At 37.4% G+C, this 27,232-nt stretch overlaps 1 protein-coding gene across 1 annotated transcript; it reads right to left on the reverse strand.

Moving 5' to 3' along the window:
* Positions 1-2,119: 2,119 nt before the first annotated feature.
* Positions 2,120-27,232, reverse strand: NR2C2 (nuclear receptor subfamily 2, group C, member 2). The gene is made up of 14 exons (XM_010003365.1): positions 27,173-27,232; positions 20,353-20,463; positions 18,802-19,002; positions 17,519-17,621; positions 16,329-16,508; positions 15,442-15,589; positions 14,018-14,111; positions 13,528-13,661; positions 11,932-12,109; positions 9,707-9,828; positions 9,067-9,206; positions 6,089-6,226; positions 4,493-4,598; positions 2,120-2,366 (listed from the first exon to the last, which is right to left on the reverse strand). Exons 1-14 carry the CDS (start codon positions 27,230-27,232, stop codon positions 2,192-2,194), a joined length of 1,890 nt encoding a protein of 629 aa, XP_010001667.1. The 3' UTR covers positions 2,120-2,191.

Genomic DNA, 27,232 nt, shown 5'->3' on the forward strand with positions numbered 1-27,232 from the left:
AGGACCTGGGGTGGACACCAACTTGAACATGACGCAGCAACAGCCCCTTGCCACAATGAAGGGTAATGGTATCCTGGCCTGCACTAGACCAATTGTTGATGGCAGATGGAGGAAGGGGATCCGTCCCCTCTACTCAGCACTGGCAAGGCTAGAGTGCTGGGCTCCTCAGTACAGGAGACATGGACCTACTGGATAAAGTTCAAGAAAGGGCCATGAAGATGATGAAAAGACTGGAGAACCTCACATTTGAGAAAAGACTGATAACTGGGACTGCTCAGCCTGAAGAAGAGAAGGTTCAGGAGGGGATCTCATCAATGTGTACAAATACCTGAAGGGAAGGTACAAAGAAGATGGAGTCAGGCTCTTCTCAATGGTGCCCAGTGACAGGACCAGTGGCACTAGGCACAGGCTGAAACACAAGAGGTTCCCTCAAACATCAAGAAACACTTTTTCAGTCTGAGAATGACTGACCACTGGCATGGGTTGCCCAGAGAAGTAACAATGGTAACTGTAGAAGAATTTAATGCAACCAGAAGGTAAAATTAAATAGTCTTCTGAGCTACAATGAGTGCTACAAACTTGAGCCTCCTAATGACAATGAAGTATATACCAGGGCAACACTTTTACTACATCAGAAGCCTCATCTAGAGCTGCTTAAAGTCTTTTGGCTACAACTCAGACCCTTAAAAGACACAAACATCAGTAACTGAAGTGAACCAGAAGTGCTGAACTTGCCAATAGATTTTTGTAACATAAAAATACTCAAGTAGAAAACGCCTCTACCATAAAAATAATTAAATAATGGATGTATCTAATGAACTAGGATCAGATGAAGGTATTAATTGCCTTGAGTTTTTTCTTTAAACTTTGACTGCTTAAAATATTTAATGTCAACAATAATCAATGACACTAAAATGAAAGCAATGCTTGCAGCTAATGGCCAATGCTAGAAAGCACGTTGATGGCTCACCACAATAGACAATGAAAAAGTTATTAATTCTACAACTCCATGGTATATCAGTCATCAACTGCAATTGCACATGACTGAATGTAAATCCTAACTACATTTCAGTTTTAAACCAAGCCATAGGAAGGTTGAGAGCACTGCAAAACTGGGAGTGCTCAGCCAGGGAAGGGGAGAAAGGGGGCAGAAATAAAGTAAGAGAGCATTGCAATACACCCTTAATGGCAGCCAGAGGTTCTACAGATTGAAGGCTTTAAATGGAACCTCTGCCTGGATGATTAGGATGTTTGGGAATACAGAGAGAAGGAGTAAATTTGGAAATACAAAGAGCATATTCAAAGAGCATCACACAGCTCTACTTGAAAATTACTTCTTCTGGTTAATGACTGATTTACCCCAAAATCAAAAGGCTTCCAGTAGAATAAAATTTGTCATCCCTGTGTTGGTCTGAATCATCTTAAGGAATCTGAATATTTCATTATTACTGTGGCAAGAAACTAATTTTTTCTCCTACTTTGGGTAATTCTGTAGCATACAACAGTCATTATGACTGCATTGTACTGTGAATTGCAACTGCAACAATTGAAGAGTATAGTTTCATATAACGTGGATATCTGATTTAAGAATCCACATTAATATTCCATGCACAACATAAGAGCAAATGACTTTTTGTAGAATAAATGATTGTCTCCTGTGGCATTCTACATTGTCACAAAGTCCCCAGCATTTTGACTAAGGACGGGCAATGTTTTTCATTTTCCATACTCATCAGCAGGATGTTGATGACATTGTCGTGTTTACAAGTGCTTACAAAGTGCTAGTATTATACCCTGGCATTTATTAGATATTAATTCCAAGGATATTTTTTAATATATACATACTATTATTTTTACTTTTAGAGTAATTTTATTACTAATCTCTGATATTATAAAACTCTTATTTTTAACCACTGATAATCTTTAAATACAAAGCATGTGAAAAGGATTTTCAGTAATCTATAGCCTTTTAAATCAAAGGCATCAAAAATATTCCTTGTGGCAGAAAGGTCCTATAGCAGGTCTTTTAATAGCTGCTTAGATTTTGTCAACGTCAGCAAACAGACAAGGAGAAATCTTGACAGGAAACTGACAACAAGTTGGAAATATTTGTACATACCAAAATGCTAGTCTTTTAACTTTGTATGTTTTTATGAAAATTACTCTGATCCATCAAGTTGTCTTGTTCCCACTATGCAGACGTGCCAGTTATTTGACCATTATATTCTGCTGTTTCCATTTTGAGAATGTAGGGGATTATGCTGTCAATGGGAACATTTCCAATGAGACCAGTAAAAAAGAGTTCCTCAGTAATGCCAGAGCTCATCAGCCTAAGAGCTGGCAGGCGAACTAGAATCCGGGCTAGCCTGAAAAAGAAGTTCCGTGGGTTATAAATACAGATAATACCAGTTAATGATACTTTGTGGCTAAAGAGCTGGATCTGCTTTTATTAGTACCATAACTTGTTAATGGGAATAAAGATGCAATTAAAGCTAATTGAGCTACAATAAAAATGATGCTTACTACTCTATCCTGCAAGTGAAGGCATAATCTTTCTTCACAGTTTTCCAATGAAAAGGACTTACTTGTGCCCTGTGTAGATCCAATGTGTATCTACAAACAGTTCTGGTCTGCTTTTCAAATTCCCAGCTCTGAAAGCACTTCATAGTTCAGACAACCCTGAGACTAATAGTATTCCTACTGACTAGTGAAACCATTTACACAATTTTTAAGAGTAAAATGCTTAGTTAGAATATAAACCATAAGCAGCAGAGCCCTCAGTTGCTTAGCAAATTAATGACAAATCAAATAGCAAGAATGGGATATGTATAAAAGGAAATAAGAGCATCTGCTTCTGATGGGAAAAGGAATTTGGAGGGATGTGCTGGTACTCATACATATTGCCAAATGCTGGGATTTTTTATGTACCAGGATGTTAAAAGACATCCAACATAATGAAGTGATTGTATTGAATTTCTGGACTTTGAATGCATTTGAAGTTTAGGACAGTGATGAAAGCATATCTGCTGTGTTTACATGGCAGACATACATCACAAAAGCCAAAACAAATACATCTCTTGAGCCAGAGCCATGTAATAGCAAACCTTAGGCAGCACTGAACACAGGCCTCTGGAAAATGCTTGGTTATCCATTGAGAAAATACATAAGGTCCCTTCTGTTCATATACCACATCTTGTACATTTTAGGGAAAAAATGCAAAAGGATTCAAGCTATGCTGCTGTTTTTGTGAAAATTGTAACACTTCTGCTTCTATCTCAATTTATGCCAGCATTCAGTTGACCATAAATCATCAGATTTGTACTCTAAAATTATCTGTGGGTGAGCATGGGGATACAGACAGTATCAATTAAAATACAGGACACTGTCTGAGAAATGCAACTCTGATTTTTTTTTCCCTTAGCCACTATTAAAGAGAAGTACATGGAACGAATTGTTTCTTCTTATGGCAGATATCCAGCTCTCATGCATCAAACCAGAATAACTGAATTTTACAAAGAAGAAGAATGTGGGATTTGAGGATTTTTCTGAAGCAGAGAATCCCATCTTCCCTGCTCCTAACTGGGAATCCTGATGCCCTTTCTATCACCCCATGCAATGTTAACACTGTAAGATCAGTGCAGAAACCAGTTTCTGAGGTGGGTGAAGATCTCTGTTTTACAGGCTTCTGTTTGTTTCAGTTACACTACCCTCCAACCTTGTTTACATGTATGGGATTTCATGCTTCTTTGCATGGAGATACCTTTCACAGTAAAAGAGTATGTCCTAGGATATATTGCTTGACAGAAGTTAAAAACTTCCTTTGCAGTGCAGAGAATCATTGTGTTGATGAAATTTTAAATAGTTTTGATGGAGATTATTAGAAAATAGAATAATTATTTCTAGCAAATAAGAAACAGGAACAGCTGATAGAACATACTTTCAAAGAGAAAAAGGAAAAGATAAAGAAGAAAATAAGTAGGATATGGGAATTTTTAATAAATAGAAGTTAGAGAGTTGGTTCCTGTTCCCCACATGTAAACCTCACTGTTCCAAGGTTTATAAACTGACAGTTTTAATACTTTTCTGCATATGTAACTTGACAAACATTTAAAGGATGATAATCACCTTTTATTATCTCAAAGCCTGTTGAAAAAGGAGGCAGTTTGAATTAAAGAATTTTGAGGCAGTTATTTGTGAGACTTCTAATACAGTAAGTTGTTTACTTTTTTAAACATGGCAATGGACCTCTCAAGAAAAAAGACTCAAAGAAATAAAGTACTCAAGTTATGTGGAAGAGAGTAGACAGCTATTCTTGTTTCTACCTATATTTAAACAAACTTACTGGCTTTTATGAACAAGGTTCTAGCTCTTTCTCATTAATAGTCAAAAAAGTACAGGTGTCAAAAAGAAAATTTTTACATCAATGATGGTATTTTGTACTTTTGCCAGTACAGCCCACAACATTACTTTGGGTACTATAGACAATAAATACCTATAAGTATCTTCTGGATAGGTTTTTTGTACATAGTCCTGCAACTCCATCTGTGCCTTCTCCTGGAATTTTTCTATTTGGGTTGAACTGGTCAGACCAGGGTGATCTAAAGAAAAAAACATTTCTGTATGTCGATTGTGTCCCTATACATTATGAAATATATGTAGTTATAGGATTCTCACATTTAATTTCATTTAAATATTTCTCTTGCATTGTGATGGTTAACATGTTAGCTGTATAAAGGAAATCACTCAATTGAACATTTGCTTCCTGCTTCAGAATTACCTTGCTTTATTTCCTCTCCTTAGCTGTGTGTATCTACAAGAAAGTGGCAGAGCATTAATACTGCAGGCAATGACCCTCCTAGCTTACGTTTTTATCTGTCCCTTGTGTTTGCCTCTGACTTTGACTGAACATGCTGACTGAGCAGCACCAAGGGTTGCTTTCTGGACAGATCAGTTCCCTGACCTTCCCAAGTCTCTCTAGTACTTTGAGTCTAGATGGCTCAGCTCCTCCCAGACAGTCACATCATCAGAAAAAAAAAAAGGTAATACCACATATCTGACTATGTTCAAATACCTTCAATTTTGTGTTCCAACTGCTCTTCCCTTGAAACGGGACAGAGCTAGCTTGAGTTTGGAGAGTTTCTTGCTCCCCCAACTTGAATAAAAAGCAAAAAAAAAATTAAAAAAGCAAATTTCAGGACACCAGTGTCTTCTAATTAAAGAAAATTTTATTACAAAGAGAAAAATAATACCAATGCACAACCCCCCAGCCTCTCTGACAAGCAGATACTCCTTTTCTTTGTATTTTGTTAAATTCAAAGTGGTAAACACCTTTGAATTAAAGTAAATAACTTCCATTTTTGAGCAAGAACTTCCCTGTCCTTGACTCAGCCTGTCAGCAGTTTTAAATTAACCTTCCTGCATTCTAGGAACATTTCTGCACCTTTCCTGAAGAGACTGTCACTTCCACTTCTTTAATATCCTTACCTTATCACTCCAGAAAATCTCACATATCTTCTTAGAGTAAGTCCTCATATCTTATAAACACTGTTGATCATGTTTTAGCTGCCCATTGTAATTTTTTTTTTGGTAACAAATGAAACATGCTTGTTTACATTTAGTTTTGGAGATTTTGTGGAAGTTCCATGTAAAATACAGTGGTCTTTCTGCTCGTATTTCAGCAATCCCTCTTATGAGCGTATTAAAAATATTAAAATTTCAACTGATTTATTTTTGTCACTGCTAGAATGCATTTCCTTTGATCCTTCCTGCCATTTACTTCACTAATATTACTAGAACACATCCCAGATAACTTATTACTCAGATTCTCAGCTGAAAATAATTGAGAATCTAGTCTTCTAAGGTGCTTGCAAGGAAATACCTGATATGTTGGAAATGTAAATAACATGGATATGTTGCTCCAAAGTTTTTTTTAAAACACACACTATTTGTGATAAATCATTATAGAACAATCATTTTATCTGCAGCTTAACAGATCAGCCTTGCTTCAATACATTAGGCTAATTTAAAAAGTGTTAAATGTAACATGACTGCTTGTTATTTAAAAAGAGATGGTTACTAAATTCCTTACCAGGGCTAAAGAGGACTATAGCTTTAAGGTATGCATACTCGTATCCATCAATATCAAGCTTGGCCATGCTGTTACAGAACTCCTGAAGCTTCCAGATGTGTTCCATGACTTGCTTTATTCTGTCTCCAGAGAGTTTATCTACAAAAAGACATTGCTTACTCTTTTGTGTCAGCTCAAGTACATCTGATACATTAACCAACATCCTTTTATAAAAACAACTGAAGTGACATTTTAAAGTCTTTCGTGTCATTTGCTATCTTAAAACCACTTAACATACAAGGATGCCTGAATGATTATGGAAGTGAGGATTTATAAAGCTAGGGCTGTCAAACAGAATGTTAACTCTTTTGCATAACTTTGCCAGTACAGCATGATCTGCCACACCAGTCTTATCCCAGTGCTGTACTGTTCTGAGCTGAGACTCTCAAATGATGATGAATTATTCTACAAATGGCCAGTGACCCTGGGAATGAACAGAAGCACAGACAAATGCTATCATGCAATCCCAATTTTAAATTCAAACGACACTGAGTTAAGCTTTTCCAGAAGTGAATGCAAGAGAAGTAATGACAATGCTGCTTTTTCCTCTGACTTGTAGAAGTTAATTTTACATTTACTGTGATAAATAAGTCTTTTTTCCTTACAGTGGGGTAAATTCACTCACATACATATACACTGATTCTTCCATCATTAGACATATCACGTTCCTTATGCTGCCTTCACATTGTTTCTTAAAATATTGATTTAAAAAAAATTCCTGTATTATTTGTTGGTAAGTTACAACTGAGTGGTACTAGATGCTCAGCAAGGGAGGGAGAGTTTTCTGTTTCGGTAAATATACCTTCTCTTTGGCTGCATACCTGCAGACTAGTCCAAGAATGAAAACCTTGAAGATTACATTAAGGTAAATCTTTGAATATAAAATTACTACTATAAAACTTCAGAGACGAGTCAATTCACAAGGGATAAAACTTTTCCTTGAGAAACACATAGAATAATTTTAATTCAATCATAATCTCTAATGCTAGTATTTCATATAACTTAAATATTTTACCTTTGTCTGTACAGCTATTAGTGTATATGATTGCTTAGACCTGTGTGCTTTAAACTGAATCTTTGAAGTACTTTATTATTATTTTATGTTTTCTCAAACTGAAAAAAAAAGATTGAACAGAATAAACATTTTTTGCACAATGTCTTGAAATAAGAATGAAAGCATTACATTTCCAAAATACATTAATTGTTATACGAGTTTTAATTACTGAAGATGGATTAAGGTAGACATGATGTAATGATTTTATTTCTGTATTAAGTGGGAAATAACAGTGCAGAAATACTCAGGAAAAGTGAACTTGAATTCCAGTTTCCAAATAGCTTAATTATCAATATGTTTCCTAAATTAAAATATTATCACTTCTTTTTTAATTTTAAAGTTGTACTACACAACATGATAACTTTGCAGAATAGATAAGTAAAACAAATAATCAAAACCCCCTCCTCTTTCTTGGCCAGTCCCAGATAACACAGTATGACTGGACATGCAGGTTATAGAACACATTTTTTTTCTTTTCTTTTTTGAGATACAGACGAGAAGTGGAGCCAGCTTAAGGTTGTAACAGCGCCACCACTTACTCCTCTACAAAGTCACTGCCTGGGGTGTAGATGGAATATTTACTATTTACTCTGGCAGAGATAATTATAAGCCTAACTCTGGAGCACATACAATGAATGTGCACACCTCCCTGCTGGTCTTTTAAACTCTGGCCTCTGTGCAGGAAAGGAGGACCAGTTCATTATATTTTGAGAGCTGTCCAGAGTCTCTTAAATTACAAAAAAACCCTGACAAAAAATCCCCACCAAACCAACAAAAAACCCTCAACCCCCAATCCTACATTAATTCTGAAAACTTGCTATTCAATTAAGAAGTAAATTTCTGTCTAATTTACTTTATAATAATGAGGCTAATAAAGTAAATAAAAACAAATGTACTTTATGAGGATTGAAGGATAACTTTTTTTTTCAGATTATCTACTTTTGCACATTTTATAGGTCTAAAATGAAGTTTTACTCTCCTCGGTAATAGCCTATTTCCATTTTTTGCTGTGTGCACAATAATGGGACCACAAAGGATAAAAAAAATTGGTACCAAATAGTATTCTGTAACTGCCTTTAATTCACATTTAAATTTAAGATAGCTTTCACATAATACGCTGTGCTTGCAGAGTTTAAAACTGCTAGTATTGGGGTTTTTTTCATATTAAAAATGGAATGTTATTCTCACACTAATCAATTATATTGATTTGGAGCATACTGAAAGAATGAAAAAAAAGCAATCCATTCTAGATACAGTTACTATCAACAGGTCAACACTGAATTAAAAAATTAAATTACATAAATCTTCCTAAGAGTGCCAGGAAAATAGGTTGTTAAATGCTTCAGAACATTAACTTCAAAATACGTTAATCATTATTGCATGACAGCAGTACCAAAAACATTGTACTTGCATGAATATTCTTGTTGTGAAACTTGGCAAATGGTATAGTTTTACAGTGGAAAAAGGAGGAGAAAAGTTCTGGGAAGAAAAAATTCTGGTGTGGTTTAGAAGTTATCATTATTCTAAGAGGGACAAAACTTACATCTGGACAGTAGAAAGCTCTGTGAGGACACCCAACTTTGGGATGTACTTGTCTTTCTCTGCACTGCCAGCCAGCTGCAGAAGGCAGAGTATGTTCTCCAGCCTGATCCCTGCTTTTTCTATGGACACTTACATTCCACAGAAATCTCTCTGAGGTCGGTGCAACAAAAGTTGTAGATCTCCAGGAAAAAGGAAATTATGCAAGAGAAGGCTTCTCCTTCCCCTGGGTCCTGGGGAACAATTCTGTCAGTGATCAGGAAACACACTGAGAAACATGACCAAAAGGTCCCTGCAGTGCTGACAGGACTGAACACAGAAAATCAGATGCTGAATGAAGACATACCTTCCTGGATGCTGTTCTGGAGATGGTTGACAATGGCTGCCAGGATGGTGGACAGGCTCATCACCTGTGCACACTGCGCCAGCCCGAGGGTGAACAGCTCGTTCCAGCAGGCACGCACGAGGCTGGTGTTACAGTCCTGCCTACACGGGGTAGAAAAACAAACAACTGAAGCAGTCTTCCTATCAGGTTGGTACTATCCTATCTGGAATTATGTTAACAATTAATAATAATTAATGCATTGCAAACTGCTTCATTACAAAGCGCATATTAGCATATTACAAGTATTTCAACAAGCAGGAAGTAGTGGTAGGCTGACTACAGGAAACCATTTCAGGTTATCTGTAAAATGGTGGTCACCAGTTCTTTACCAAGATACATTTCTACAAATTAAATGCTTGGTTTTGATTTGGCTTTAGCTTTGTAACCGTAGCAACATCAGATATTGTAGTTATCCCCTCCTCTGCCATCTTCTATTTTACTCTTCAAAAAGGAGAATATTGCATAGTCTTCAAACATTTTAGAGAATTTGTTAGAAATTAAACAATATCATCATATAAAAATTCATTATAGCTGAAAAGTGTTCACATCAGTGCTTAAGTTAATTAGAAAGCAAACTGTTCAGCAGAATATGTCCATTTACCCAAGAGCCTGAAATGCAGGTATGGACCTGGCCCAGTGCATAGAGAGGAAGAGCAGCCGTGACGCTGACTCGCAGATGTAGTGCACGTTCAGGTACTCGGGCATCGGGCTGGGCATTGTCAGCTGCAAAAAAACAGAAGTACAGGACCACAGATACAGCTCAGACATAAAACCATCTTTATTATCAATGAAATAACCAGTGAAAACATGCAAGCTACTCTCACAGTCTGTTGTAAGCAATGGTGTGACAAGAAATTGTCAAAGGAAAACTGTATTCAGTAACTCGTAACTACTGGCAAGGAGACAAGAAATTACATGGGAGAGAGCTCCAAGGTTTCCTTTTAAAATGCTTTCATATGCATTTCATAATAATGAAATTGACAGCTTTCATTGCTCTGTGGAGTGTTGGCTAGCACCATAGTGCTATTAAAAGATCTTTTAAAACTTTTTAAAGAGCAGCAAAATAAAAGCCAGAATCTAAATACCTAAAATGGGAAAGCCATGAAATAGGAATCTACCGTGACACCATAAATGGAAATAAGGAGGTTATAAGAAAAGTTTGACTACATAAAGTGTTACTTATTTCAGTAATGATCTTTGTATTTCTTGAAACAGTGCAATTTGATTTCAGTAAGATGAACACCCTTACTATTTATTGCACTCAGTTACCAACTTGTTTGTTTACATTCAGTTGAGGCTGAAACATCTCTGAAATGCAAAATCTTTTTCAGTGGCCTAACAACAAGCATTTAAGTAGCCACTGTAACTTCTCCTTAGGTTGGAGACCTTTGAGATCGAGTCCAACCACTAAACCTGCTCTGCCAAGTCCAGCACTAAGCCATATTCCCAAGTGCCACATCTAGGCAACTTTTAAGCACATCCAGGAATGGTGACTCAACCACCTCCCCGGCAGCCTGTTCCAATGTCTGACAACCCTTTCAGTGAAAAGGTTCTCCCTAATGTCTAGTCTAAGTCTCCCCTGGCACAGCTTGAGGCCATTTCCTCGTGTTTTATCACCATTTACTTGTGAGAAGAGACCAGTGCCGACCTCTTTTCAACCTCCCTTCAGGTAGTTGCAGAAGGTGATGAGGTCTCCCCTCCTTTTCTTCAGACTAAAAAGCCCCAGTTGCCTCAGCTGCTCCTTATAAGACTTGTTCTCAAGGTCCTTCACCAGCTTTGTTGCCCTTCTCTGGACACGTTCCAGCACCTCAATGTTCTTCTTGTATTGAGGTGCCCACAACTGGACACAGTATTCAAGGTGTGGCCTCACTAATGCCAACTGCAGTTGCATGACCACCTCCCTGGTCCTGCTTGCCACACTATTTCTAATACAGGCCAGGATGCCCTTGGCCTTCTTGGCCACCTAGGCACACTGCTGGCTCATGTTCAGCCCCCTGTTAATCAGAACCTCTAGGTCCCTTTCTACTGCACAGCTTTCCAGACACTTCTCCCCACACCTGTAGCTTTGCATGGGGTTGTTGAGGTGCAAGTGCAGGACCTGGCACTTGGCCTTGTTGAACTTCATACAAATGACCTTGACCCATCGATCCAGTCTGTTCAAGTCTCTCTGTAGAGCCTCCCTACCCTCAGACAGATCAACACTCCCTCCCAACTTGGGTGTCTGCAAATTGACTGAGGGTGCATGCTATCTCCTCATCAAGATTATTGATAAAGATGTTAAAAAGAAGTGGTCCCAACACTGAGCCCTGAGGAACCCCACTGGTGACCAGCCCCAGCTGGATTTAGCTCCATTCCCCACCACTCTCTGGGCCCGTCCAGCCAGTGTTTTATCTGGAAAAGCATGTGCCCATCCAAGCCATGAGCAGCCAGGTTTTTCATCAGAATGCTGAGAATGTGGGCATCAGAATGTGGGAGACAGTGTCAAAGGCCTCACAGAAATCCAGGTAGACAACATCAGGTGGAAGATTTACACTATCTAGAATTAGAAATGCATTAAGCATCATCAGGAAAGTTATTATCAACAGCACTGGAAAGTGAAATAAATTTTAAAGCATCCATCTGTTGATGAAAAGGTCTTGTGAACTAACACCAAACTCTCTAAGTACAGCATGCAGGAGTGAAAACTGTATTAGATGCTTTGTAACAGGAGATGCTAGCCTAGAATATATTGCCAAAATTAAATACAAGAATAAAGCAAACACAGTAAACTAATTTTGGTTTATATCTTAACCATTAGTTTGTTTAGTAAGACATTTAAAGAAGTACCTTAAATGTGACATGCGTATCTGTAAGTAGTGGTCCTTCCACTTCAATAATTGGTGTTGACTGATCTCTACTGATTACATGAATATTCCCTCCTCCTGTAGGATCCATCCCATCTGCCAAGTTATGAGCTGCTGTACCATCTGTGGTATTAAGGGCTTTAGCCAAAGTATCAAATGCACTGAAAAAACCCAAATAAATAATGAAAGAGTGCTTCCTTATTAATTAAAATAATTCAGAATAGTGGTAAAATTAAACACTATAAAGCATTTCCACTTAGAGGTAAAATATAAAGGAGTCGTTTATGCTAAGACACAAGGTCAGACTTTTAATTACAACCTGACCTGTCTGTACTGTTCAGGTGTTAAAAAAAGGAATAGATCTGCCCATCTGTCACTAATAGAAGAACTCCCCTGTCAGAGAAGAACTCTACTACTGTAAATCTTGCTCTGATAGTTTTATGCTAGTATTTTAATAGTAAAGGGGTCTCTTGTGCTCACCATTCATTATCCCCTCCTTCTCACCTTGGAATGTTTAACAGATTATGTGAGGATAATAGACCAGATGCACTCTGGAGAACAACCTGCAGTCCCTGTCCTTGATGTCAGTTTTCTTGGAACAGTGGAGAACAGTGTAATAGTCCTCTGGACAACATGCCTGGAGTTCCATTCCCCTAAGATGAGATATGTTCAGGCACACCTGATCTTACAGTATAGGCTGAGCCTTAGAAACCTTATGACAGTAACGTAAGAGAGACTTGGTCCCTGGACTCCCTCAAACTCAAGCTGGAGCTGAACAACTGCTGAAGTAAGGCAGAGTAAAATCCCTTATTGTGACAAAAGAGCTGAGATTTAAAGGTTGATTTTGTGCTCCAATTTCATACCAGTGGACAGTATGTTACAGTGCCAGTATTTTTGTCAAGAATTTTTGGGGGATGGGGGTTGGATTTTTTTCTTTTCTGCTTTAAAAACAGAGTACAAGGTTGTCCTAAGTTGAAGTTGCACCACCAAGTATTTTTAAATATCATTTCATGCACTTCAAGCTCTTCTGGAAATTTTAAGATCACATGTTAATTTCCCTCATTTTTGTCATTAATAAAGACAACACAGACTTCAAACTCTTTCTAAATGTGAGAAAAAGATTTTTCATCTCAGTTGAACTACATTTTCTCTAGATTATTAGCAAGTACTATGGCAGCACAATCTAAAAAACAAATCTGCAGTAACACAGTCTCCTAAAGAGCAGTGCTAAGGGCATGAGCATTGCACAGAAGTTTCCATATAACAAGCCTATTGATTAAAACAGTACCTAAATATTGCTATTCTCAGTGTTTCTCAAGGTCACAAACTAGTAATTTATTATTTTTCCAAGTATGAAATCTGGTCTAGCCTCAGAACACTGTATTTATAACACAGAACATGGATCACAAGAGGACAACAGACAAACTTGGATTTCTAAATAATTATGTTTGTGTTTCAAAGCAGAGGGCAATCTCTACTGTGTTTGGTACCACAATGCCAAATTACTTCAATGAATGGCACTAAGTATACACCATTCAGAATACAAAATGCTAAATAAAATGCAAGTATAAATGCATACCGTGTAATCTCACTTGCAGATTGCTCTTCTTGTTGTACTTCAGAAGTATCTCCATTATTTAGTGACTCACTGAGATTAGCAAGAGATGTTACAACATTTGCTAGTGTTCCTAAAGCACCCTGGCTTGTTTCAGCCTAAAAAGGAAGAAACACTTTAGTAGATAAAAGTTAGAGGCAATATAACATACATAATCCTTCATCCTGAACCCCTACAGAAAGGGCAATGGCTCATAATGACCTTTAAACCCTACTGTGTTCATCAATTCTGGCCCCACTTCACGTATCCTTTGGGGAACTACCTGTGGCTGACCTTTTGCAGAAATGTGCCCATGAAACAGAATCATGCTCCTGTTGGTCAGCTTATTACCTCCAGTTGTACAGAACTTCATACTTATCCCAACCTTATCTTCTCAAGAGCAGGAATTATTATGTATATAACTAAATTGAACAAACGAATATATATGTTTAGAACGTAGCAGAAAGCATAATACCTTGGAGTCAGCAGCTAGGAGGACTGTACCATCATCCCTGATCAAAGGCTGCTGAATATTCACAAGCATTCCTGGGTCAAGAAGACCTGCTGACCTGTTCAAAAGCATATGGCATCTGACAGTCAATAGCATTTAATGTTAATCACATAACATGTGACGTGTTAGATGTTTAATGTAAACATGTAACAACGTATCTCAGAATAAAAGGGGTTACCAAGTTTTAATTTAACAATTTAATGAAGCTCAGAGTTTATTCATCAGGACTTAAGTCTTTCTGAAACAGTTTCCAAAAAGTAGCTGGAAAGACAGAAAGACTGGACTAAGTTTTCCTTTCCTGTGCAAATCCAATTACAACTTCCCAAATAGATATTCTGTCATCATCTTTTTATGACAGTTTATTATGACTTAATAAAAGTTGTCTTCTCATGCTCTCAGAAGTCACTTATTAACTCTAGAATCACACATTAGACTTTGGAGAAAGGCAGAGCTGTGCTTTCCAAGTTGTACAATGCACGGTAGTGAAAAGAAAAATTATGTCAAGAAAATATTCTTCACATTCCAAAATGCAGCCATAAGCAATTGTGTCATCAAGGTCTCCAAAAAATCCCTGCTGCCTTTACTTCTGCTACTTTCTGATCAAACATCATTTCCCTTTGCTGTACGTAATTTAAGGAGACAGTGGGAAGTCTTGCAGTCAGCAAGGGTAAGTTTATCTGTTACTCGTACAACTCTCAAAGTCTGCATAACCCAAGAGAAATGCAGGCACAACAGGTTAGGGCCCCAGTGAATTTACAGTTTAAGGGGTCTGGGACTAACAACTAACATTGTGAACTACCACAGGCAATGTATTATCACGTGTTATGCAAATCTGCATCCCACATAAATTATAGTCACACTTATTGACTATAATATTATCTATAAGCCTGTCTTGCAAACAAGAACACTGAAAAGCAATGCCCCAAGAAATCTGCAGCCTGGTCTTCCTAACTGAAGTATCATTTGTTCAACAAATATAAGTGTATATATATAAAAAAAACCTGAATACTGAGATCCAATATCCTTAAGTGGTTATTATCCATTCATAAACTAACTGGACCTCCAGTTTAAAAAATGTGGTATTTAACCTAGAGCTGTTTTTTAATTCTACTCAGAAGACGACAAATCTTGCCCTTGTGTATGTTGATACACACTTCCGCAGCCACCGCCCTGAAGACAACTGAGAGCATGGGAACCATCTTGGAATATCTGCCATATAGTAAAAGGAAGCTGCTGGTTGTTTTGCTGTTGTTGAAACCAGTCTTCTGGGATCTGAATCAGCAGTCACTTGCAGTCTCTTTTACTACTGTTTTTAGAAGGAAGACTGAGTCTGCCACTTGCAGATGTACAAATAACGTTAAGCAGACCCACAAAACTGAGGTACTCACCGCGTCCCATCTTTATCTGCCACAAATGTTGGAGTTGCTATTAGAGGGCTTCGTAGGTCTTTTCTAATATAGATTTTTTCAGTGGAAGCTGCACAGTTGGTTGGTTTTTCACGTTGCACGTCAAAAGGCTTTCTCTCACTTTGAACCGCTAAAAATGGAAACATGCAGATTTGAAAGGAATTAATTCAACTAAAAAATACAAAAAGAAAGTAAAATTCGCACAGTGGGATCTGAGTTTGCACAGTTTTGGTGGTGCACCAGCTCAGTGCAATGGTGGCAAATTAACAGGAAGACACAAGAAACACAGGCTCCAGTTATACTATACCTGTGATAATGTACATTTTTAAATGAAGAAAGTCACAGAATAGTAATTTGCTTTAAGCTTTGCTGAACTGGCGTCACACCTGGCTATTTCACTGGCTTTTAATAAGATGAAACATTCTGCAAAATGTGCTTTCAAATTGTTAATTTTTTATTTTTTTTTACAGGTAGAACATCATCTACTATCGTTGGATGAAAAAGCATCAAAAAGAAACCTGAAGGAAAGCAGATCCTGAACACAAAACATGAGAATCAGATTTATGACCAATCATGTTAAAATATTTTGTATTATAAACATACACCATGTTTGTAACATGCCTTTTCAACTAAGGACCTAACTGGGCTCCTCAAAGACTACAGCAGTCTGAGACATGGTTCAAAACAAATTATTACTGCACCTTGAAACTGAAACGGTGATTAAAGAAAGGTATGGTAGGTGCTTTGGCTGCCCAAAGTTTTGTTTCCTTCAAGCAACATACATTGAAATGGAGGAGACACTAAAAAGTGGCAGACCCCACATTTAGTATTTGGTAGGCACAGTATCACACTGGGTATTCAACACTTACATTCCATTTTCATGCCCATCTCTAAACATTTCTTAAGCCTACAAAACTGGCAGCGATTCCGGTGGTGTTTATTGATGATACAGTCCTGGTTGCTACGACAACTGTAGGTCAAATTCTTCCTCACACTCCTTTTAAAGAAGCCTTTGCATCCCTCACAACTGACAGCACCATAGTGACGACCTAGGAAACATACATTGTTATCAGAAGGAAACTGCTTGTATTTTAGCGTAAAAATATTTAATTCAAGTAAGTGAAACATCGTAAAAGTCAGTCTTTACATTTATTTTGCATCGTTACCATCATTTTGGGCCACAAAATCATTGTTAAAGTCCTAGAGGATGTTTCCCGTTTATCTGTTGTCAGGACTTTATGGTGGGAGAGTGGAGACAAGAGAGGAAGGCTAAGTCTGCCGCTGAATGAGAGGCCTGTGAAGTGGTAGTTCCCATGCTGAGCAAGTACAGATACAGTTTTATTTGCTGTTGCATATTTAGGATGCATTAAGAGAACATATAGGCTAAAAGTTTAAGTAATTTCAGAATATAAGTAATATTACAATAAAAACTGTAATACAATCTTAATTTAAAATGCCTGAACATATAAACTATGTTTTAGTTACATAACCACTTGAAAAAATAAAAATGCGACAGAGACAGAAAGGTGTCTCTAGTGTGTAAGCACAGTCTGCTTCCTTGGCTCATGTACAAATTTTACCTTGTAGACCCTCTTGTTACTGCATGGATCTAAAACACTGAGGATTCACTAGATCTCTACTAGCCTATTTCTTTGAGAGTAAAAGACCAAAATCTACTGGGAGATTCAGAGAGCACTAAGAAGTGTTTTCCTGTATCAGGTAGAATTTTGTAGGAGACATGTTTATTGCATGGTTGCCTGTAGCTAAATTCTTCAAATAGTCTCTTTCAGTTACCAGAACTATTCAATCATTATTTTGTCTTTCAGCACATGCTAATGTGTCATATGCTCCAGCTGAAGTACCAACTAACATTCTTACAAGCAGAGTTTAACTATGCTGGTTGTACAGATACAAAGTATGTTATCTTTTCTTATTTTGGACTCCAGTGCTTTTGCCTTCAGCATGGCTAAAATCAGTTAAAATACATGAAAACTCATCCCTTCATCCCAGTCATCATTTCAATCAAGTTTCCTGAATATTACTTTCTATGCTTCCTTACCTGATGCTTTATCACCACAGACTACGCAATATTCTACTACCTGGGGCCGCTGAACATCAGCCTTTCCGAGCAAACGTTCCACTGAAGCAGAGTCTGTCACTATCTAAAACAAAATTCCAGAACAAAAAGACGTAATTAGCCACTGTTTCCTTCTGACATAAAGTAAGGAGTTTTGCCTACAGAACAAGACTGGGTTATCAATAGGGAATAGTTGGCTGATTTTGAGAATAAGTATGACATGTGAAACGAAAACACATAGTAGAAAATGCAAGTTAATGGCAGTTTTTACTGTCAATAGTGAGACAGACTGTTAGAACAGCCATAGCAAATTCCAAATAAAACTCCTAGCTTCATTCAATACAAGTTTCCTCACTTGTGCAGTCAACTTTATTCCTCCCTTCTTGCAATCACTCTCAAACAGCTGCTATGTTTTGGACAAAGATGGCTGTATTTCAGATGCTCTTCCCATCTATCCTTCCTCTAGCTATTAGGGGTATCGAGGGGACAGCCTGAAGCTGAATTTCTCTATAGAAACAGTTTCACTTCCAAATGCCTCGGATTCCAAAACTTCTCTTCAGAACATACAAAAGTTAAAAAAAAGCAAAAAAAGCCACTCTCCCCTGTAACATCAGCTAACCCATTTAACACAGTAGAACACATTTTAAAAGACTTTATATAATTTTTCAAATATTTATGTAAGAATGATATGTCTCCCTGTAAAATATTCTCTATTGTAACAGTAGCAATAAGGACCAGGTGCCAGAATGCTAGGAAGGAACCTCAACTTTCACTAGAAATAGATTATTGTTTAAATAATTTATTTTTCAACACTCCCATTGGTCTGGATTATACTCAAGACCCACAGACAACAACAACAGAAGACAGCTTCTGCTCCAAAGTGCTTTCACTGCAGTGTCTTGCTACTGCGATGTGCACATAAGTTTGCTTAAGGTGAGTTGTATCTCTTTATAGCTATGGATCTTGAACAGACCACCTGAAATCCTGGCACTCCTCACTATCACCATCTTAAGTATTAGCTTATATCTTTGGAAATTTAATGAGAACACACAAAAAAAGGTTATTAGTGCAATGAAAAGACTGAGGAATGTGAAGACAGGAGTGTCCATGATTGAGCAGCAAAGGCCACAGTCAGTACTAGCCCATGTCCTTAGAACTTTAGAAAACTGTTGCAGTTCATCTTAAAGCAATTCTAAACTGAAATAATCTAAAATCTGAAAACTGAGAAACAGAAATCTATGGTCTATCTCAATTACTGTTTTTACCTGAATTCTGCCTGGCACAATGTTGTCCGTGGTGGTGAAGATAAGCTGTTTGGCATTAGATGTCTCCGGTGCTGCCAGTATCACCTTTCCTGCCCCACTTCCATCTGGACTGGCTAAAATAAACTGTTGCTTTGGAGACACAGCTGAGTCCACTGCTGTCACTATTTGGATTTTTTGACCTGTTTGCTGATCTGTCACAATCTGTAAAACACATTGAAGAATTTTATAAGCCACAGCAAACTGTTTTAAAACATTTCATTCTGTCTCAGACTTAGATGATACTTTCTCTTAATTGCACTTGTCATTTATTCTTCTGCTATTTGTACATTTATCCCACTGGTGCAAAATTATTGCAGCTACCTATGTAAGTGCAAACCAAAATAAAACTGAATGTATATGTATTTCTGTATCTAAATACCCACTGCATAGATGGAAAATACTAGATAGAATTGTGAAAAGTGTGGGTCTGATATTGTTAATATTTTTCAGGTTTTTTTATATATCTCTCTATCCCTTTTCAGGGACTGTTTAGATTATTTTTTCAGACTAGAATATGCCATTTTATGTCTCACATGCATAAACATTTCAGTGTGTAAGTATATGGAGTCTACAAACAAAATACCAAAGAAGCTCAGAGGTTAAAGGACAATCATTACTCCTCAGTCCCATTCCTGTATGCTTCAGTTATACATGTACCTTGCAATGAAATACTGATACATATTGATATATTTACCCTATACATGCTGCAATATGAATCTCTGGATTACATTACATTACAGACAAAAAAATCGTACCAGGTATAGTAAATATAATGACAACGTCAAAATAATTTAAAAACTGTTTTCGGGGCTATTCACAGGGGCAGTACCACCCACCCTGACCAAGACAAATCATAAGAAGAGTCCATCCTGTGATGGAGGCTGCATGCCAGGGCTGTTCCAAATGCTGGCCCAAGGTCCTCTTCTCCAGCACCACCTCTGGCAGGAGTACACATGGGAATTGTGCTTGCACAGAGCAGGGTCAGGGAGGGAAAAACTCAGTATTGCAGCACTGCAGCCTTAACAATTCTTACATCTTTTGTCACTGCATGCATTCTGATCTATTAATGGGATCTTCATATAATCTGTCAGTAACAACAACCCACTGTGCAGCATTCCCAAAGGCTAACTTCATCCTAAACAGGCTCGTCTCCAACTGGCTGCAATATATGACAGAGAGAGGCATGTCCTTGCAGATGATCTTAGGTGTTCTGTTGACAATGCCCACTGACTATGGTTAGAGCTCAAGACTTATCTACTTGGGCTAAGTTTAACCTCTGCAAATGCTCGTCACTGACTACATCATCCATACCATTGCCTACACAGCCAACTGCTCATCGCCAAATACGTGCTGAGAGAGAAAGATAATTCTAGTTTGCACTAAAAATTACCTGTTCTCACATAATTTAAGGAAATCTTCCACAGACTTTAGCATGTTTTGATCTAAATCTAAGTGGGAGAAGGAAAAAAAATAATGATGTAATAGTTAGTGATTTAATCAATGGATTTTTACCTGGATGCGTTGTGGTGAAGCTACAGAGGAGTCTGTGGAAATTATCTGGATACGTTGGGAAGGGCTGGTCATCACTGGAGATTCAGAGAGTGAAGTCTGAACAGTCTGCACCTGTAAATAACATACAGAATTATAATGTACTCCTACAGTACTGAACACTTAAAAATACATTAATTTATTAAAGATTAGGTCACCCTATAGCATGGAATCTAAATTTATTAGAAAGGTTACAGTCATTAAACCAACTTGGATTTATTTTCAACAAATTATCAGAATACTGGCTTTTTCTGGGAACTGAATGAACTTGACAGATGACAAGACACAAAACCAAACCACCACCACCCTGCCCCAAATAAATCACTGGATAATTACTATGTGATCCTTTGGCTTACTGAAATGCATAAATACTTTTTTCAATTTCAGTTATGCATTTGTATCACTTTTTGCTTTTGTAAAAACAAAATACACCATATACACAATGTAGAATGTAAAATATTTCACCTTTTAATAATTTCAAAGTACTTTATGAACTGCTTTTAAAATTTTCAACTGCCTCAAATTTAGAAAAGCTTTCTCTAGGCCCCTAAATAACAATGGTCCCAAGCCCAGGAACACAAGGGACAAGAAATACATGGAATCCGCTGGAAGAATATGTGATGCTTTATTATGGTCCTTTCTAGTCAACTTCACCAAATTTGACTTCCTAAGTAAAAACATTAAAAAAAAAAAAAGAAAAAAAGGAGTAATAGTCCAAGAATATGCAATGCCTTAAAAAAGTTCTATCAGAGATTTACAAGTTTAACTTCAGACAGCGTTCATAAGTAATAAGAAAAAAATTAAGCTATCATTAATTAGAATTCAAAATAAATTGAATCAAAGTATTCTGAAAGCAAATGGCTTGTAAGTACCCATGTCAAGAAGGTAATACAGTTCAGTGTTACCTTAGGTTCACTTACAGGATTAAACATAACACTGACTATTTTGATCTGTTGTTCAGAAAAGGCTTGACACCATGAAACCTGTATCATGTATAAAGCAACTGCTTTGGAAGTTGTGCATGCAAAACCTTGTCAATGACAGTATGTTTCTGTAATTCTAAAATAAATTTATAAAAATAAATTCAGTAATTTCTTTAAGAAAAAGAAAGAGTCTCTAAAGAGACTTCATCTTCAAGATACGAAGAAAGGAACAAAGCAGGCTATATATCATAGGAAACTTCAGTACATCACATTTTACAGAGGCTTAATCAACAATTGTTTAAAAGAAGCCACTAACACTGTGACTCAGACATAGTCAGAAAATAATACAGATAATGTAAAAGACAGATCAAAACCTCATTTTCTTACACAAAACACATCAAATACACTTATTGTAAGTGACAGGAGAAAAATAATCTGCTTACTGGAGCTAGGGAGCTCCAGTGCTCCAGCTAGTGCATAGACTGTAGTACTTACAGTGCCAAACTCTTCCTGCAGTTTTATTTACATTTTCCCTCAGCAAAACTCTGAGGGCAAAACAATCCAAGAGAAATGCCTAGGCCACTTTTAGTCAGATTATAGGTATTTTCAGCCAGTCTCCATTACTGAGGATTCCAATCACAGAAAACAGCCAGCAGTGTTTTAAAAAGCCCTCTCTGTGACCCTGTTCCTCTGAAGGTCAAGTGCACTATCATTCCCTGTAACCAAGGAAGCAGAATCAATGTGTTCCTGCTGTTTTGCCAGCTGCTGAAGAAGTTTGTCTAATAGTAAAATTAATTTCATCTGGGGAAGATAGTCCTATCTTATCAAGCTTACCCCTCCTCCTGTTCTCAAGCTCCTCAACTTGCTCACTCTCTGTGAACTGTAAAACAGCAAAACGAAATCCGAAAAAAGGGCGTGCCTGTATCTTGAATTATTTTCAAATATGCAAAATTGAAAGGAAAATCCACCACATACCATGGGGAGCATCCTTAGCCTTAAAGTTCATTAAGCTAATGTATTTAAAAGGAACTTAGGCCTTTCTAACCTAGTCCCAGGCCCTTAAATATGAAGTAGCATAATCAGTCTTACTACATGTAAGAATTCATATATTAAGTTCATTACATACGTGTGATTTATTAACCTCTATAACAAAATATTTTTACGAGGCTGCAGCATAGGTTAACAAATGGGTGAAAACAAAATATTTTTTAATTTTTAGAAAGTGAAAATTGTTGAAAGTTATGATATGTTAAGTTTTGGAAACATGATCATGTATTTGACAGGTTTTACAACAGTAGACTTGAATGCAGTGGATTTCCACTACAAAGCCTTATGCAACACAAATGCATGACCTATGTGTCTTTAAGTAGCACTGGCATTTTATTTTAGCTTCAAGGCCTCCTAATCTTAGCACAGAAATGTGCTCTCCATTGTAATTAGGCTCTTGATTTGATAGTGTACAACTCTCTAAAAATAATATCTAGGAATAACTACTGCAGCAGTGTATTTACAGCATAGCTACAACAAAACTGTCAGGTGAACTAACTGGGATCTAGTGTGGGGAAAAGGATTATACCTAAAACATGTGAGAAAACCCAATGAAATTTTAGTTGGGTTTTCCTTGTGCTTATTATCTGACACCACAGTTTATAACCTAGGCTTTTATTTGTCTAGTTAATTCAGGAAATACATACCTGATTATGTCCCTGTCTTTCCTGGGACAAGAAACAAATCCTGAACACTTGATCACTACTGTGAGGGACCAGCCTCCCAACCCCATTGTAACCCTTCCAACAAAGTTTCATTTGCATCCCAACAGGCCTGCCTGAGAGGATAATCAGACCATAAGCAGACCAAGTGGTATTGGATGGTCGAACGTTTAGTGGCCCAGTTACATTTTAATCTCTCTCCCTGGAAGGGCCAGGTCTGAGACTAAGGTTGGATCCAGCTGCACCTGGGCTCCTCTCTGAGGAGTTTAGAAAGCAAGGGTGTCCAGTCTGAATCTCCCTAGGTTGCCCTACTCGGGTCATGACAGCTACATAAACCTCTGTTCAGAAGTAGGTTTCCCCACTCTACAGTTTGGAATAGCTGTATTTTACACAGAAAGTGGAATTTTCCTATTGCTTAAGCTGATGTGATGTAAAAACACATCATCATCATCACAACAACAACCACAAAGTTGCTTGTTTTCTGAATCAAAAGACTACCTAGCAATCAAAATTTGAAATAAAAAACCTATCAAATGTAGTGTACTAATGTAGTTAGTACTACATTAGTAACTACTGATGTAGTTAGCAGCTTTATCACAATTACCTGAGTCACTCACAAAATCTCAAAGATCACCTGTTCTGACCACTTGAGCCCTTTGTAGAATGGCAGATAAAATTCAGATCCACCACATAAGATCTCACCTGTAGTGTAACTGCCCTAATGGGACACTGGCGCAAGATCATGTACAAGACACATGAAGGCAACAGTCCTGGAAGAGGTATAACTCTTCCGTGGCATATCTCCATCCTAAAAAATTACAGACTGCATCTTATCTAACATCCCAGTACTTACAGGACACAGCAGCTCTGCCACATCTGGAAACACTCCTGAATTCAGAGGCTGCCAAACTGCATAAGCCACGTACATGACTCCAATGTGCACTCTGTGTGAGACACCTCACAGGCTGACAGCTTGTCTAGGTTTGTGCAATTAACAGTAACTTGAGAAAAGCTGTATTTGAACTAAAGACTACCTGAGAGGACTCAGCATCGAAACTCCACCTTACAAATTCATCCAGAAATGAGAAAATGGCCAATCATTATAACATTAAACATAAATGGCCTTATTTTACACTTCATTAACTCTTACAACAAAGCAAACACAATTATTCCATCAAAACAGCAGTGTTTCTACTCTCCTTTTCAGCACATTATGCTTCATCTGGACTGAAACCCTAAATTGCTGAACCACTTATGATGTAATGTGACAGAGAGATCTGAAGATGGCCAAAAAATAAAGGACAAAGATGTCCAGTATTTTTTAAGTTCCATGGCAAAACATACTTTCAGAAAGGCCCAAGGTTTTGATGTGCTCTTACCAAGGTGCTGAGGGAACAAAAAGCAATGGAAATCCTCCAGGACTGCAGCTGGCGTAAATGAGATCCCAGTAGCACAGGGCTCAGCAGAGTCATCTCCTGTGACTTTCTCTCTCTGTCTAGCCTCTTGACAGAGAAAAGGGATTCAGTGGGAATCGTTTGTGGCTGTCATGGAACCAGGAGACAGCTTTAGCAAATACTAAAAATTCTGGTCACATCAGAGCTGATAGTGAAATGAGGAAATAGTCCTTATGCCTCCCCACAGTGACAGTTCTGTTTAAAAATTTTGCATTGAAAACTAAGGCACTGCACAGGGAATACATCTCCACTTCATATAAAATACATTTTTCTTCAACAATACGTAAATCAAACCCATGTTGCTGCTAGGACTGAACCTGGGCCACTGATACATTGCACACTGACAGTACTAAACACATACTTGAGAAAAGCAACACTAATTATTTTTGCAGTATGGCTAAAGTATATTTTATGCTTTTTAAAAGCTACTCAGGATAAGGAGAAACTGCTGCAATTTCCTCTGAATCCCCCAGCTGTTCTGTTTTCCAGTCTCATGAAATCTAAGTGAAAGCAACAGCAGGCACCTAAAATGGAGCTCTTAGCTTTTCAGAAATACAATTGGAAAACTGCAGCAAGCAACACTGCTACAAAGCAGAAGCAACCAACAGCAGTGAAACCATTTGAAGGACAATTGTACAAAGTCCTAAACATAGAATAAGTACAAAAATATATGCAATACTGGAATGCACTCAGTACCTTCTGTAAGATATTCACAGTTTCATGGAAAACAAACCTAATGAACCATTGCTCAAGAAAGAAAAACAACACATGGCCTACTTGTATGACAGGCTGATGCCGTGCTTGGCATCATAGTTCTCCATCAAGTCATGCACTATATATGTGGTAATTATGTTGAAAAAATGAGGCAGATATAGCTAAACCTGCCAAAATCTGCACTACATTATTCTGTTTGCAACTTGTGTCTCATCATTCATAGCTTAAAATCCAGTGCACGATTAATGATTCTCTCTCCTTCCATTTAATTTTCACCAATGAACAACATGATATTCTGAAGAAGCCTCTCATTTTTAAGGCCAGTGCCAGGTTTCATGCTAGGTTTTCTCTAAGAAACAGAGAGTACAAATACAGAACTTTAGCACACTTCAAGAAAACTAGTAACGTATTTACCTGTATTATTAAAAACTGTATCTGACTGAAGACACGAAGAGCAGGAAGACTGCCTTTCATAAAAAAATAGTTCAACATTAACATGGTCATAGCAGTAATTAATTCTTAATGAGATAATGCTACTTATAACTGTTTTTCCATTAATAAAGTTTTCACAGTGTTACGCAGTGGACAGGCATATATAACTTAAGGAGGAGTTGAACACTATAAAGAGATGAAGCCCTCTATTTACCCACCGGCCAGGAAGAAATCACAGAGCTTCATACACTCTTGAGATGGAGCGATCTCTCCAGTGGCAAGATACAACCATCACACTATGTAACCACGGTGCATTTCCTGCACGAGGAATTACAAATGTCACATATTTTATGTGCCTTAGATGTGATTATAGCACTCAAGTTCTACTAAAATAGAATAAGGTTTGCGAGTATTCTGACTACAGGTTTTTATTTCCAAGATAGTTTAGATGTCTTTTTAAAAAATGCAGGTTGCCAAATTGACACCTGGTATAGCAAACTAGAGTGAAAACTCCCTTGTCTTTTTTCAGTGTGCAATTCTAGAGTCTTCTGGAACTATTCTTTAGGTGCTATTTCCAGGATGCTTAGTTGGCCATTTTCCACTATTTAAAACAGACAAATTTTTTTTAGAAAAAAATTGCTCTAAGTACAGCATTTCTGAATGTACAATCCATTTCTGAATGCACAATGACACACTTTTTTCCTTCATATATAAGGGCTTCTTCTTGAACTAAAAATATTTTTTAATATCCAGGTGTAATCTTAGTTCAGTAGGTAAAAAATGTTTGAAAAGTGGCCTTGTCTACAGAGATCGTTCAGCCTACTTGCCCTTCAGTATTTATGAAACCTCTTTATTATGTAATCACATGAAAAATCATATAATAAATTTGAAGGATATTAAACCAAATAATTTTAGACAGATAAAAATGCTCGTTTATTTTTCGACTGCAGTTGGCATACTAAAGGAAATACACAGCTTATTTACTATGGTCATGACCACATTTTCCAAGTTTATGCATCGATTTAGACATTTTAGCTGCCGAGCATCCAAGCTTTAGTGAATACACATCAAGACATAAATTAACATAAGGTAGATTTTGTGCTGTTTTTCCCATACATGTAGGTAGAAAATATAGAGCCTGATATTAATAAGTCACCCTACTGTAAATTCAATATAATGTATAAAACAGGCAATTTTAAACACTGTTCTGGATCTAGATGAAAACTCACAAGAAACTTTTCATGTCCAAAATGGTCAAGTTAATGCTCAAATGACCAGAAATTCTGTTGTACTCATTTTTTTAACAATCCATAATACAGCCAAGTTTCTCTGTAGTTTGTGTTGAATTTCCTACTCGCATCCCTAATACGGGGCCCAACAAACCACGTATTGGTTGCACTGGTTTCTTGTTTGTGCTCAGGAGTAAAGCAATACTGATCTACAAAGATTTTCTGTTCCATTTATGGTTAATTGTAAACACCAAGGATTCCCTAATTTATTTTTTATTTAAAAAGATCATATCCCAACTGTTGTGATATCATCTGTCACTCACCTCAGCCACCTGCTGAGCTTCCACTACCTGCTGAGCCAGCACCTCCATATTGGTTGCCAT

Source organism: Chaetura pelagica, unplaced genomic scaffold, assembly GCF_000747805.2.
Source record: "Chaetura pelagica isolate M959 unplaced genomic scaffold, ChaPel_1.0 scaffold328, whole genome shotgun sequence".
Classification (NCBI taxonomy): Eukaryota; Metazoa; Chordata; class Aves; order Apodiformes; family Apodidae; genus Chaetura; species Chaetura pelagica.

What these genes read in the sequence shown, in the direction of transcription:
- NR2C2 (XM_010003365.1), bottom strand. Translation starts at nt 27,232, where the DNA reads ATGGCAACCAATATGGAGGTGCTGGCTCAGCAGGTAGTGGAAGCTCAG. An exon ending in GATGGGCATGAAAATGGAAT is followed by an intron (nt 15,590 to 16,328) that starts GTAAGTGTTGAA and finishes TTCCATTTTTAG; the next exon opens with CGGTTCAAAGTGAGAGAAAG. An exon ending in TATCCAGAAGATACTTATAG is followed by an intron (nt 2,367 to 4,492) that starts GTATTTATTGTC and finishes CTTCTTTTTCAG; the next exon opens with GCTAGCCCGGATTCTAGTTC.